The following is a 13,836-nucleotide window of genomic DNA, read 5'->3' on the forward strand; positions in this document are numbered from 1 at the left end:
TACAATTTTGCTTATGTGCGCGAAATTAACGAGTATTAATTTCTAGAACATGGTGTACATTAATGGATTCGATCGACCAGAGATAATTGCTGGTGCTGGTACCATGGGGATTGAGATTTTGAATCAAGTACCTGGAGTGGATGCTATTATCGTTCCTGTTGGCGGTGGTGGTTTAATTGCAGGTGTCGCGTTGGCCGTCAAGACTCTTGCTCCAAATGTCCAAGTTATTGTACGTGTACTGGTCATGCTACTGCACCCCATTATTGAGTTAAAAGTAATGTATGTGATGAAATTGCTCTCTAGGGAGTGGAACCGGAGTATTGCTCAAGTTTTAAAGAGGCACTCGAAGCAGGCATGCCTGTAAACATGCCGACGAAGCCAACGCTTGCTGACGGCCTTGCGGTTCCTTGCGTTGGCACAAATGCATTTGAAATCGCCCGTAAACACGTAGACAAGGTTGTAACCGTTTCGGAGCGTTCGATTGCTTTGAGTGTTCTGCGCCTTGTTGAGATGGAAAAAATCGTTGTGGAAGGCGGAGGGGCTTCGTCGCTCGCCGCTTTGATTGACGACAAGTTACCGGAGCTTATGGGAAAGCGTGTCGTGCTGCCTCTGACCGGTGGTAACATTGACACTCCTGTGCTTGGCCGTGTCATTGACCGTGGTCTGGCTGCCGATGGAAGACTTGTGCGCTTTGTGGCCACGGTGAGCGATCGTCCGGGCGGTATAGCTCAGCTCACCAGCTTTCTGCGGGATTTTGGTGTGAGCGTCAAGGATATTTACCATGAGCGTGCATGGGTGCACGCTAGTATCTCTCACGTGGCGGTCAAGTGCGTTGTCGAAACGCAATCAAGTGACCACGCTGTTCAGCTCAAACATCAACTTGAGAAAAACGGATATCCTCTCATTTGGGAGAGCTTTGCTGGCCACCAGACCCCCGCAGTCGAGCTGTAAAATTTCTACGATTCATATATACTTTTGGAGTAAATTATAATGATTAGTTCATTGAGTTTTAAATCTGTTAGCTCTCTTTTCCATTCCTTCTACAGTTCCGTTAACTCTCCCAAGTAAACGTTTTTGTCACTGCTGCACGAGCCAACGATGGGCTCTGTAGGATGGAAAGTTGCCTCATTTACGCTGCCTGTATGCCCTGGAAGCTTGTAGCGCAAATTACCCGATTCGGCATCCCAAATGTACACGTAACGATCAGCAGAGCCGCTTGATACAAACCGCATATCAGCTGACCATCCACAGCGAATCAGCGTTCGATCAAAACTGTGCTTGGCTCCCATAAACGTGGTTTTAAGTCGTTCTCCAGTGACAAATGGTCGAACATCCCATTTCCGTACTGTAGAATCCATTGCATTCGACAGCAAGTGAGTGCCGTCGGGACTGAGACTAACACTCGTTACAATGTCCACATGGCCCTGCAATACTGTGCTTATATCATCATTGCGGAGATCCCAAATTTTGATATCTCCGTCCAGTCCACCAGCTATGATGTGAGAGTTATCACCAGAAAAACAGACAGCTGTGACTTGAAACTTGTTCTCGAACGTTTTGACAGCGCGCTTGTAGCGCACATCCCAAACTTTGAAGCTACAGTCATCACTGCTGCTTACAATGAGTGTGGGGCCACTATTTACGGGACAGCAGCTGTTGACTACTGACGAGTGACCCGTAAACTTTTTGATACGACGGCCACTTTCAGCATCCCACAATCCAACCATTTTATCGGCCGAAGCAGATACCACCTGAGTACCGTCGTATGTCCATTGTACCTCTAGCACCGCGTTCTTGTGACCGCTCAGCATGCTGTAGTTGCGACACTCACCATACACATCCCACAGAAGGATGCTACGATCAAACGATCCTGTAGCAGCATGTTGACCTGTCGGACTAAACTTAAGCGAGTACACGGCAGCGGAGTGTCCTGATAGCAGCATCGTTGGCGCCAAGAGGCCTGACGCTCGGTCTTCCACGCGCTTAGACGCTACAACTGCCGAATCAGCGGTCACAATATCGGTGATACGCGTACGTTTGATTAGATCTGTTTTCCCCGCCAATGTCAGGGCTGCGGATGAAGTTTCATCCTCTATGCTACTGAGCCGCCGCTTGCCTCCCATTGAGTTTGAGCAATGATGACTTGAAAATGGAGCTAATATTTGAAATACTTTAAAACTTCATGAAAATGGTTTAAGGGCACAATTTTAAGCTGTTAGGAGTGAACATTTAACCTTTCGTCAGATAGGATGGGCCATATAAAGCAGCTAACTTATTTTTCCCTCGATTTCGATAAGGAACATCGAAAGTACCTCTATTGCAACCGGTTGGTGGTATATATTGGATCAGGTGCCACTGATGTTGCTGGTGGCAAAGTGGACTTTTCTAATGGGTTTAACGAGTGCGTCATGGTTTCTCAACGTGCTAATTTACCATACCTTTTGGTATTTTGATGAGTTTTGATTGGTTACTATGTTTTTTTTTCTAAGTATATTTCAAATCTAACTATTTTCCACGAAAAGTCCAGTCCCGAATAGTGCCCTCAAAAATACAGTATTCACTACCTCGCTATAATTACCTCAGATGATCTGACAAATATGGGCTGTCGGCTGTGAGTCTCCTCTTCCGTAGGGAGCTTCCGGCGGCGACAGTGCGAATTCTGCTTTGATTGGCTTAGAGTTGCAAAAAATGTCCAAGGCTGGAAGTTTGACGTAATAGAAGTTTTAACATTTCATCTGGATTTTCGATTTGTGGCACCCTGTCACCGCTGACAGGAAAGGCCAAACGCTGCAACGCCATTTTGATATGGCGAAAGCAAGAAGTTATTATGCGGATTGAAAATTGTGGCGGGCGCGTGACCAATAGAGCCGTTGCTCGTATTCGATCACTCGGTCTTGCTGTGGACGGTGCCGCATTCAGAAAGTGGCGCAAACCCAAGCGGACATTATGACGACCAAACCACACCAGCTGCACCTTTGTGGTGGAGGTCACAAGCCCGTATCCAGCACAAAAGAAGATTTACTTTACGTTGAAATCACAAACAAGTCCTATAAGGAAAAATCGGCCAAGACGTAACATCGAACACGGGTACTGCAATTTATGCATCTCTCCGCGAAGACGACGTCCCACAAGAGAAATTCGCCAGGTCTAACACTAAAATTAGAATGTCATGGCTTGCTGCGGCCTCTCTTTTAGTCGTGCAATAGTTTGAGCATTCTGACCGACGAAGTTGTTGTTGAACGAGCGGTCAGCTACATGCTATACAATGCATGAGCAGCGACTAACGGAAATTGCCCGTCCGGTTCACGCACTTACTGAGAAGGACTTAGCTCGCTTTGCACGCTTTACCGCGTGTTGTTCGCTTCCAGCGAGCCATCAATTTACGCGAACTAGGAGGAAAAGGTGAAGTGACATTTGTTATCGCCAACATCCGTTTAGGGAGGCCTCAAACCTCCCTAAACGGATAAGTGCCTCCAAACGCTGTTGTAGTAGAATTCAAGAATATAAAACCATGCAAGATATATAGTTAACAGTTACCACACAAATATTATATGATTTACATTAAATGTGCAATGCGACTGACCCCATTACACAGCGGCCACGCATGGATCTTGGATCTTGACTAGATAGTGTTTTTGGACGAAATCGCCGTGTATTTTGGAGACGAACGCAACCAGATAGTTAACCTAGTTCCTGTTTGTCCCGCAATTTTTTGATCCAAGGGTATGCATTCAAGAGCATCATTGTCATTCTTGCGGCGAGCACGGCCGGAAGAAACTGCCGCCAATTTGATCAGGAAAAGAGGTCTAAAGGCCAGTTTCGTGAAAATTGATGGAGAGCTCGTCACGTATAAAAAGAAGACGTGGTTGACGCTTCGCTTCTTAAGCGCTGGATCAATTTGCATTTCCCTATGGTAAATGCCAGCAATAGAATTTTTTTAATTGGGACTGGGCAAAGCGGCGTAAGTACAATAACAAGATATGTGTATCTCCTGGTGGGCTCACCTTGTAGCTCAGGCTGCTCTTATCGATATCAAATGAACATTTGCACGCCAAATTATTGCGTGGAAGGAGAGTGACCACCAAATATGGCAATACCCGGCCAGTCGAATTCCGTCATTGCTGATGGTATACCAGACAACTACCAAGAATGGTTTGCTGTTCGACATGGCGTGTACGATACTTTGTTTCGAGAGCGCTACAAGACGGATTGTGTCAGCAGTATGGATGCCGATGTTTCGAACCTAGACGTTCTGGACGAGGATGTTGATCAAATAGGAGTTGTGATGGATGATCTGTTGGAGGTGGTAATCGCGTCGGTTTTCGTTGTGTCAACCTCAATTTCTTGGGCGCAAATCGTGTATCTAAAGAAGTTCACAGACGTTACAGTAAGGTGGCGCTTTGCTATATGCGTGTATGATCTTTGTGACGCAACACTTCAAATGAATTATTTAAATGCAGGACATGCTCTTCCATAGTGGTAAAAAAGACGCAAATGTCGTGAAGATACACGACAAAGAAAAAATATTTCTCGAATAGTAGCGCGACCCAACACCAGACATCCTTGATAAGCACATCGGCGCGACGAACAATAGATAGAGTGGTACAAAATGCTGTATACTTGCGTGATTTCGGCGAGACACGCATTTGATGATAAACTTGTGCAAGACCAAGCACTGAGAAGATGGTAGCACCTTACACCTTGTCGGAAGCTCTTCAATTCATGATAATTAAACTGTTTAAAATACCGTTTGTGAGTTAAATAACGATAGTCAGTTACCTACGAATCGATAAAAATACCCGAGCGTCTTCATTGAGATCCTAACGGCTGTTTTTTATTTTCGGGTCTCTAATCGGGATGCCAGACTAATTGGACATCTTTAGTAAATTGCTTAATTCGATCCCGCCATTGTAAAAAAAATTGTTGAAGAGAATAACTGCATCTTTTCGCTTTGGAAAGCTGAGAAGGTTGCTGATTTTTAGCGTCAGATTCTATACTCAAATTAATTTCAACACGACGCTAAGGCGGTGTTTCATCTGACAATACTTCAGGAAACGCTCCTTGATAGGCATTAATCAACTTATTAGCTGTTGTGAGATTTTGGTATCTTATGATCAGAATTGACAAATTTAGACTCAAAATAATTCTTTGTACTTAGCTTCTTATTAAACTGGCGCTTGGAACGTTAATAGTTGGAACGGTGTTTTCTTCTGACATATACCACACACTAGCTAAGCAAAAATTTATTTGCGGCTGAGTCAACGTTAAAAAGGCTCGCCTAAGATTATATCCTGAGCGTTACTCATATTCTACTCTTCCACATTGAATTTAAACTTGCGGTCAATAAAATCGCTATTTGCTTTACCCTTTTGGCGGATTGAGTGGTCGGTTTTTTGCCACCCAAACAATTGACTTTGATCCGAGCCTCCTCACTAACCTTTTAATGTCTCCGGTTTGATCAAGTTATTTGTGGCACCACTGACAGACATGACTATGACGTCTTTTCTAATACAGTTCGCTGGAATTCAAACCAACTTAAGGTCTCCAGGCTCTTTTCTATTTAGCCGAGTAATGTACTTCCTTAATTTCTCCTTTACTCGGCTATGGTGTTGCATCAGTTTGGAATTAGGTAAATGACTCGCAGTTGTTGGCTTCATAGAAGAGTTCTTGCTTTTGCTCTTCGAACTGAAAGTAGCTGACGGTGGCTATTCTTAGCGACCGATGACGTGAACTTTGTTGATTCTTTTGACGTAATTTATTCTTCTCGTCTTGTATTATTCGTAAATTAGGTAACCGTTTTCATTCAATAGTAGCGTGGAATATTTGGCAGTTGTTGACTGGCGAGCTGCGAAACGTCGATTTGCATTTGCTTGGGTCCATTGTAACGCTATAAAGTTCAGTTCGGACGGTCTTGTCTTTGTAACGTTGATAAGGTTGGTGAAATATTGGTGGTGATAACCTTCGATTGAATCGCTGTCAATAGTCAGCACACTGCTGGAATTATTATCCAAGAGGTACGATCATATTACAACGCAACAAAAAAGGCTCAGAGATATCGTCGAAGTGGTGGTACTCTACATTCTACCCAGCTGTTACACAGGACCACGTATAAAATAAAAGTCTAGTCCACGAACCTCACGGATTTGCATCAGCAACATGCAGACTTCAGTCAGTGTAATCTACAAAAGATCAGCAATCACTTTGGCGTAAGCTCAACAACTAATCGCGCAAGCGATGCGAATTGTGTTTCGGTACAAATTCATTTGGGGGGCAAATGCATGAGTTCTTGGATATCGTGGATCTCTTTACGGTTTAGCATGTACCATGCCGCTACGAAAGTTGGCCGTCTTTATCGCAATGCGCGCTTCATTAGCTGGATATTCCCAGTTGACATTCTTGAATCGTTTCAGCTAGTCGAGGTAAAGGTCGACAAGACACCAATTTTGCTTTAAGAATGAAGCGGTGATGTGCCATTTTTTCGCCAGTGTGTGCTAACTAAGTATTACTACTTCTCAGAAATCCACAATCGGTTTCAGCATTTCTCCCGATATCGTGAAGAAAGCTCTGATTTTTTCCTTTTTCATGTCGTTTCTGTCATTTTTCATCGATATCTAATTTTGTTTCGCTATCGTTTGTTGATATTTTTTCTTCTTTGCATTTCGCTTAAGGTATCTACAATATTAAGACGCAGACTTCAGATTGAACCTAACTTGATAAAACTGGGTGATAATTCACACTTGCAGTTATTGCTCTGCTGATGATAACAATTGTAACTTTAAGAAAATTACGCACCTTACCTTCTTGTTCATTCGTGACGCGCCTTACTTTGAGATTGGTGAGATTTGTACAGACGCTAGCGACTCCACTGGGGCAATCTGGATACGATTTGACATTTCTTGAAGATCCTTTTTGCAGTTGGGATTGCACATACCCCAAACGAGGTTATACTGACTTTAGAGCGAGCGAATGTGAAGCGAAGGTGGTCAAGGTTGTCGGTGTTGTCTGATAGCGGAGCATAAAAGGACTCGACGAGTTCCTGATCTCGAGCGTGCGCTTCCCCTGTCAGCTTGGAAGCTCACATCAATCGCCAGCAAATACACAAACCACAAAATTAATGAACAATTGAGGTGTGATTTTTATTGATCTCGTGGACAGCGCAAGCACAAACGGCATACAAGTTGAGCATCGAACGATTGTTGCTTGTGCTATCGACAAACGTTTGTTGTAGGCGTGTGTTAGCATAAACATGCAGCCAAGAAGATATAAAGATCGATGTGTTGAAACGAGGCGAAGGTGAGCGGTTTAGTAAGGTGAGGCAAAGAAGACAAAGGACCAACAAGTGCTATCGCCAGTAAGAATGCCTGATGATTGGAAGGCAACTAAGTAGTGAGATTGAAATGGTTAAGTCTGATCCTTGCCTACTTCTACCTTTATTCTGTAGGTATTCAATACCTGTCTTCGTTACTCAACTTGATCTTGAAGTTTTTCTTTTATATGATATTTCTTTCATTTTGTGTGGACGGTATCATTTCTGTCGAACCAGCTGTTTCCTGTCCTAAATTTTTTTATGCACGCAATCATTTATCCTTGCGCAAGTAATCTTATGCTGTGCCACGTGTGCAATCCTTGTGGAATCGTCCCTAACACCAAAGGAGATGGATCACAGTTAGCTCACCTTTAATGCAGTGACTGATAGAGAGTTAAACGTCATTATATCAAACCGTCCACGTTTTTGGCAAAAAATATATTTAATTATATCGATGCCTCACAAAAATGCAATGACGTCCTGTGTACTACATAGGCTTGCCGAAGCCATACTGCGAATCCGCTCGTACGAGAGAGTCGGATGCGAAAAGCTTTGTTGTGGACGGATAATTTTTGAAACCTTCCCCTGTTTAGAGCTACCATCTTCTTCGAAGCAGGAAAGCAATTCTTGCCGCCGGAAGATTGCGGTCAGATGTCAGATTTTGAAGAGCGAATTCGGGATTTGACTTTTGTCAATTATCGTCGCCGGCGGCCGCTTTCAAAGAGAGTCACCGTGCCGCACGACAAAATGAAGTCACGTGGGCCATCGCGGGAGGGTCGATCTTCGCACGTTACTTCTTGATGAGCTAGGGGTGGCTCAGTTTTACTTGAAATGTTTGGTGTCGGCATATTATATGTGAATTTGAGATGTTTTTCGTGAATATTGCCTCACATGGTTTACCGCTGACAACTCGGAGCACCTTCGGCTTTTCTCTTTTCGAGAAACGATTTTTTTGTCGTAGCGCTCATCCTACTCTCGAGCGTGGAACAAATCTGAGAGTGAGAAAAACTTTATTCGGTTGCTGTTGCGGCTACCTCGTAGAGGCAAGCGGGTCTGTACTGGCAGGAAGTGAATGAAATCTGCCTTGACGTTCGCGTCGTGCTTTGTACGTTGCAAAGTCAACCATGAGTCAATGATGTAGACGAATCCTAGCTTTTCTGAAGCTGGCTGTAAGGCCCTGAGATGAGTGAAAAAACCGAGCATTTTCTTCAGCCAGTGCACAAACTGAGCTTGGTACCTACCGACATTCTCTCCAGCATCAAGTACCCAATATGCAATACACATGAAGGAAATTGACCTTCTTTAGCGCTGCTGTTTTTAGAGCAGGTAGTACGCCGGAAGAATAACTAGATTAAGCGCTCGCAAAGCCGGTTTTACGAGCTCATGTCGTTCGCTATGTGAGCGGATGGCCAGCATGCGTAGGTGTGTAATTGTTCTAGCGCGCAGAGAGCAACTCACACCTGTTCGATACTGTTGTCACGGTGTGATGATTATGCAAAGTGGGTATGACTTTCGCGCTTACAGTTGAGCAAGTTGGACATCGTTGGGAGCTCCACGGCGGTGTGTTGCAACACATCCCGCCAACGAAAACGTGCATAGAGTACGAAGACGTTGATATCAGTTTATATTTTTTTCTTGATAAACGGCTTTGTATTGCCTTGTGTGGGCGGGTGTCTGCTAGAGATATAAAAAGTCACTGCGGATTACCTAATCAGAAATCAACATCTAGAATTTCTTAGCGCGTCAGTCTAGAAGACCAGGCTTTTGCGTTAACCCATTTCTTTTATTGCACAAAATAAATCTCATGGTGAAAGTAAGATTTGAGGAGCAGAAATGGTAAAGTCAAAGGATGGTCCTGGACTACATGTGCAATAATAGCTCATAGAGCGGTTTCCTTTTGCGTAGTGTCTTTGAAATAAAGGCTTAAGCATCAGTGTGTGGCTTACATCTTGGTTAGGATCAACACTCTGCAAGTGTTCAAATTTCACATTGCAGCTTGGTGAAATTGCATATTCTAATTAGTACGGCCTTAATGGAAATGTGGAACTACGTAAAAGAACATTCCGTGGTACACAGCCGCACGTCAAGAATAAAGGCATATTGTGAGAGATATCGAAATAAACATAGTAAGTTTTGGTTTTGAAAGTATTTTCTCTGTATACCGTTGAAATAGCAGAGCTAGCTACATACCTACCTACGTTAGTGGTTCTCTAGTAGAATCCCTTGAGCCCAACCTCCGAGCATTTGTTTACGTGAGCATTAGACATCCCTTCAAACAAGACGGCAATCTCGTTGCAGTAACCTCGTTGTACTAAAAAAAAACTTGCCAAAATCTACGACTGAGTTTCAAAACAATTTTGCCCCCCTGTGAGGATTACAGAAAATACTTTTGCCTATCACTCCCAAGGTCAGCAGGACACCGTGATGAAATTGTGTCTGTAATTGGTCACGCGAAGATTACAAAAAATAGCGTCCCAACGCCCGACGCGGTTTCCACGTGCAAGGAAATATGAGACAGCGCTAGCAAAACACCTCATGGATTAGCATAATGTAGATTGTACACTGGCAAATATCAGACAGACATTGACCGAGCTCAATTGGACAAATGTTGCGTTTGTTGATGGTATAATTCCTTCAATGCAAAGATGAAGGAGATAACATTCTTTGAACACCGACTTTGATAGGGCTATGTTAACTGCCTTTGTCTATATACTGAGAAACAATGCGCTGCGCGAGTGGTATGCAAGTCCACACACAGGATTGGGCACTAGCATGCGGCTAATCATCGAAATATTCATAATTTTGGCAACTTTCAAGCGACATATGTTGGGTGTCCTTACCCTTACTGCATGCGGTCTAAGATCGTATATACACGTAGAGGAAAGATTGCTGGCTACTTTTAACCGCTTTTCACGATAATGACCGTGATGTCAGCTTAATATTCTCTGGAGTCAGTAACAGTCAAACTATGTATAAAATGCTCGCCACATATGCGTACAGAAGACCGTACACCCAGCTGGCTATAAGAAAGTAGTCCGCATCACAGATTATCACTCTCAATCGAAAAAATTCGGTCGGACTACAAAGGGGAGTAATCCAGTAGGACTTTAAGGTAACCAAATAATAAGTGTATACCCAGCGCGCCAGGTGCACTTCGAGCTAAGAAGCAAGAGAACGACAATTTATGCATCGCGTCGTGTTTCGCTTCTTCTGTATCGGTTGTACAAGAGGCTTGATTCTCACGTCGAGTCGATTAAAAGACCTCTCGCGAACGAATATTTAGTTCTAGAAAACACAGGCCGCATTCCAGCGGGTTTGCCATGCAATTTAAAATGAGTAATTTAAAGCAACGAGTCCCCGTAATTTAACGCACAGAGGGCGCTCAGGTCCGCTTTACCTCAGAGCGAAACCAAGAGTCTCATGGAGCTTTGTACCACTTTGCTTTTGTGCGCTACCATTTCCAACATTAAAAGTTATATGTACTGCGCTGCATCAGACTTGTGGTTCTGTGTCCGATAGACCACACCTGTACGAAGTCATCACTTTGTTAGTTTTTAGTTGTGTAGCGTATGCTAATTCGGTACGTGTCCACTAAACCCCCTTCTTCGACGTCAACCACGCTAGGATTCACATGTATGTTGTTGGATTCAAAAATACACAAAGTGATTGCCCAATCAGCACCTACAGCGCTTCCGAATGTTTTTCCCTAACGTGCTCTGATGGCTAAAAACTGGTCCGTGAAAAAGACGCAATTCTCTCGTCAATGAGCATCAGTCTCTTTTAATGAGGAATCCAAGACTACAGCTCTCCGAATTCTGACAATATGCTTTTGAGCTCACCAAGGGACAAAAGGCTTTATTTGCTCACTGAGAAAAAGAGACGTTTGGCAGGGAGATTCTTACTCAGGGTTTCAGCTCTTTACCAGCGATCTACATCTGGCTTAGCAAACGATTATTGCCCTCAACATAACTTATTGCATCGTGTCATAAGTCCTGCATAGCAATCTATACTTGATCTCATCATCATAAAATTCTGCCACACGTTAAGCCAATGCTGTTATACAGCAAGCTGCAGGATAAGGAAGAGTTATGCAAACGTGCAACCAACTGCTTTGACAAAGGAATATTGAATCTCACAGAATCGCTCCTTTTCGAAGCGTTCGGCAACGCAGTACATGTTGCGTCTGATCTACTCGCTGTGCGTTTATCCAAATCAATAAGCAACGTCACCATCGTGTCATGAGACAGGCGTTAATCAGATCAACGCAGAAGAGTTTAATTCCATCTTTAAGCTAGCTTGGCAGACACCGTATCTCGATTATATAATCGGCTAAGTAGGATGTTCATTTTTCCTTTTTAGTGAGAAATATTGTAATGACGTCGCTGTGTACAACAACACATGATCCGTATCGATCACGAATAGCTGAAAGCCAAGCAAGTCGAGACAAGAGCATAGTTTATTGCAATTATCTCCTGTCTGTGAGCAGGATAGTATTTTTCTGTCGACCGCTGCGATGCGTAGATATCATCTTGGAGTATATCCCATGCTTGCGGGCAAGTCTGATAAGTCACAGACAACAGTACATGACCAATGCAAAGTTATAGATGTAAAACATATATGATTAACACATTTGAAGAATTTTTCTGCCTCGTTCCAGCACTATTGATATCTTTTTCCAAGGATATTGGTGAGGGGTGGTGCAAATTGAGCTTTGATGGTGCAAGCGGTTGGCCAGGCCAAGGCACACCCTTGATTCTCTTTGGGGCTGAGGTACTGGTTAGCATGCTATGCCTTTGATCCTTGTGGGATCTGCTCTCAGACCATAATTCATTACAAAGTCCAGAAGTGGAAGCTAATCAGCACAGGAAAAATGGCCCAATAAAAGTTGGGGTAGTGTTTTCATTTGCGAGCACTGATCGCAAATGTTAGAAATCGATATCCGAATTCAATTCGTCGTTCCGAAGAGCGCTTAAGCTCTGCGATTCCAACTGATACGTTCGAAAATGAACGGGACACTCCAAGAGCACTTGAGGCAGGCACTGTAGCAAAACGAATATATTATTATCTCCATTGCATGAAAGAATGCGTCTATACATCACTTTTCTCTAGTATTGGTTGTTGTCTTGTGGTGCTGCATTTTTGTTTAGACACCAGGTTAAATCTATCACGCACTACTTGTCCGGGAGACATCTTGCATGTCTCGGCCTCAATGTGGCTGATCATTCCCCTTTACCACGTTGTAAAGCTTCCTTAACGAGACATAAAAATATCAGTAGGATTCTTAATATAGTTCTACACTTCGCACTCAGTGTCATTCGTCTCTCTGAAATCAACCATACCGTTTCGGTTACTTTACATTCATGCAAATTTTATAAGCATCGTTTATAAATGACTCATTTAGATCAGTGAAAGTTTCAACCGTCGATAGTGAGGGGAGAATTGCAACCCAAAGGACTGCTCCATCAATCTAAATCACTAGTAAATGTCCTACTGTCTTGCGCGATGGGCTTACTTTAGACTCGTTTTTTCTAATATACTTATATGAGCTGGACAATCTGTAACAACTTCAGGGAATAGCCCTTCTGCTTGCAACCTATAGATACCCATCATTACCCGTTATGGTACTATATAAACTATCTATAGCTGTAATACAATGTCACACTGAAGGACAAACTGGGGACCACGACATGCCGCCCAGTCCTCTCTTGGTTGAAGCGCACTCTAAAAGCCACTATATACGATTTCTATCTTCTGCCTCATCCTGAGACCACCGTTTGACACAGCTTCTGCCTTTCGCGTTTTGCTTCAGGTACTCGGCATCATCTTTGCTCATTGAATCAATTTGGATATTCCTATATTTGGCTCCAAAGCTATCACTACCTCATGATCGCTTTAAACGCGTTTCTGCCTCCTGGTAGAGGTGTTTCATGAAGCATTAACGGTCTAAAAGATGTTCGACTTCTTGTTGATGCGTGGCTATTAGCGTTTAAGCTAGGTCACATCTTGTTCGGCTTCAGCATTCACACAAAGTTCTGCTATTCATGCGTTCGGGAACCGTCATCTGATTTGACAGCTGCGCGTCGTACATTATTTCACAACGCCTCTGCATTTTACAAGGATTACCACCACTTCCCAAAGCCGGGGGTTCCGATGCTGATATTTTCCCGAATTGAGCAGTAAGTCCCACCTTTCATGAAATGTCTCTTCTGTCAGGTCTGCGTCTAGCAGACCTCATCCTCGACAGGAAATAACAATACTCACTAGTCACCAAGCATGCGGAAGATGACTCCACGTAAGCGATGATTGCGTCCAGCCTTTGCGCTGTTAGAAGGCAAGACAGCAATCGACATGAGCTTACTAGGCGTGTTTAAACACCCGGAAAATTCAACCAAGCATTCATGCTCACATAGTTAAATGTCGATTAAGACTCGGTCGTCATCTTAACCACGATTTTTGACTCATCGCGTCTACGATCAGATGACACATCGAAAAATTGAAGTTCTCAATTAGTTTTGAAATTCAATGCTAAT

General features: G+C 43.5%; 4 protein-coding genes across 4 annotated transcripts; 3 read left to right on the forward strand and 1 right to left on the reverse strand.

The window, feature by feature from the left end:
• Window positions 1–49: 49 nt before the first annotated feature.
• On the forward strand, window positions 50–951 carry PHALS_05457 (threonine ammonia-lyase; the record flags this gene model as incomplete). Its single annotated transcript, XM_024718999.1, has 2 exons — window positions 50–229; window positions 304–951. The coding sequence occupies 2 exons, from the start codon at window positions 50–52 to the stop codon at window positions 949–951; spliced, it is 828 nt and encodes a 275-aa protein (XP_024584343.1).
• An 89-nt stretch (window positions 952–1,040) lies between these two features.
• Window positions 1,041–2,123, reverse strand: PHALS_05458 (u5 small nuclear ribonucleoprotein 40 kda; the record flags this gene model as incomplete). Its single annotated transcript, XM_024719003.1, has 1 exon — window positions 1,041–2,123. One exon carries the CDS (start codon window positions 2,121–2,123, stop codon window positions 1,041–1,043), a length of 1,083 nt encoding a protein of 360 aa, XP_024584344.1.
• Window positions 2,124–4,087: 1,964 nt separating this feature from the next.
• On the forward strand, window positions 4,088–4,538 carry PHALS_05459 (uncharacterized protein; the record flags this gene model as incomplete). The annotated part of the gene is made up of 2 exons (XM_024719004.1): window positions 4,088–4,387; window positions 4,461–4,538. The coding sequence occupies 2 exons, from the start codon at window positions 4,088–4,090 to the stop codon at window positions 4,536–4,538; spliced, it is 378 nt and encodes a 125-aa protein (XP_024584345.1).
• Window positions 4,539–6,234: 1,696 nt separating this feature from the next.
• Window positions 6,235–6,452, forward strand: PHALS_05460 (uncharacterized protein; the record flags this gene model as incomplete). Its single annotated transcript, XM_024719005.1, has 2 exons — window positions 6,235–6,251; window positions 6,317–6,452. The coding sequence occupies 2 exons, from the start codon at window positions 6,235–6,237 to the stop codon at window positions 6,450–6,452; spliced, it is 153 nt and encodes a 50-aa protein (XP_024584346.1).
• Window positions 6,453–13,836: the final 7,384 nt, after the last annotated feature.

Source organism: Plasmopara halstedii (assembly GCF_900000015.1).
Source record: "Plasmopara halstedii genome assembly, contig: Scaffold_2904, whole genome shotgun sequence".
Classification (NCBI taxonomy): Eukaryota; Oomycota; class Peronosporomycetes; order Peronosporales; family Peronosporaceae; genus Plasmopara; species Plasmopara halstedii.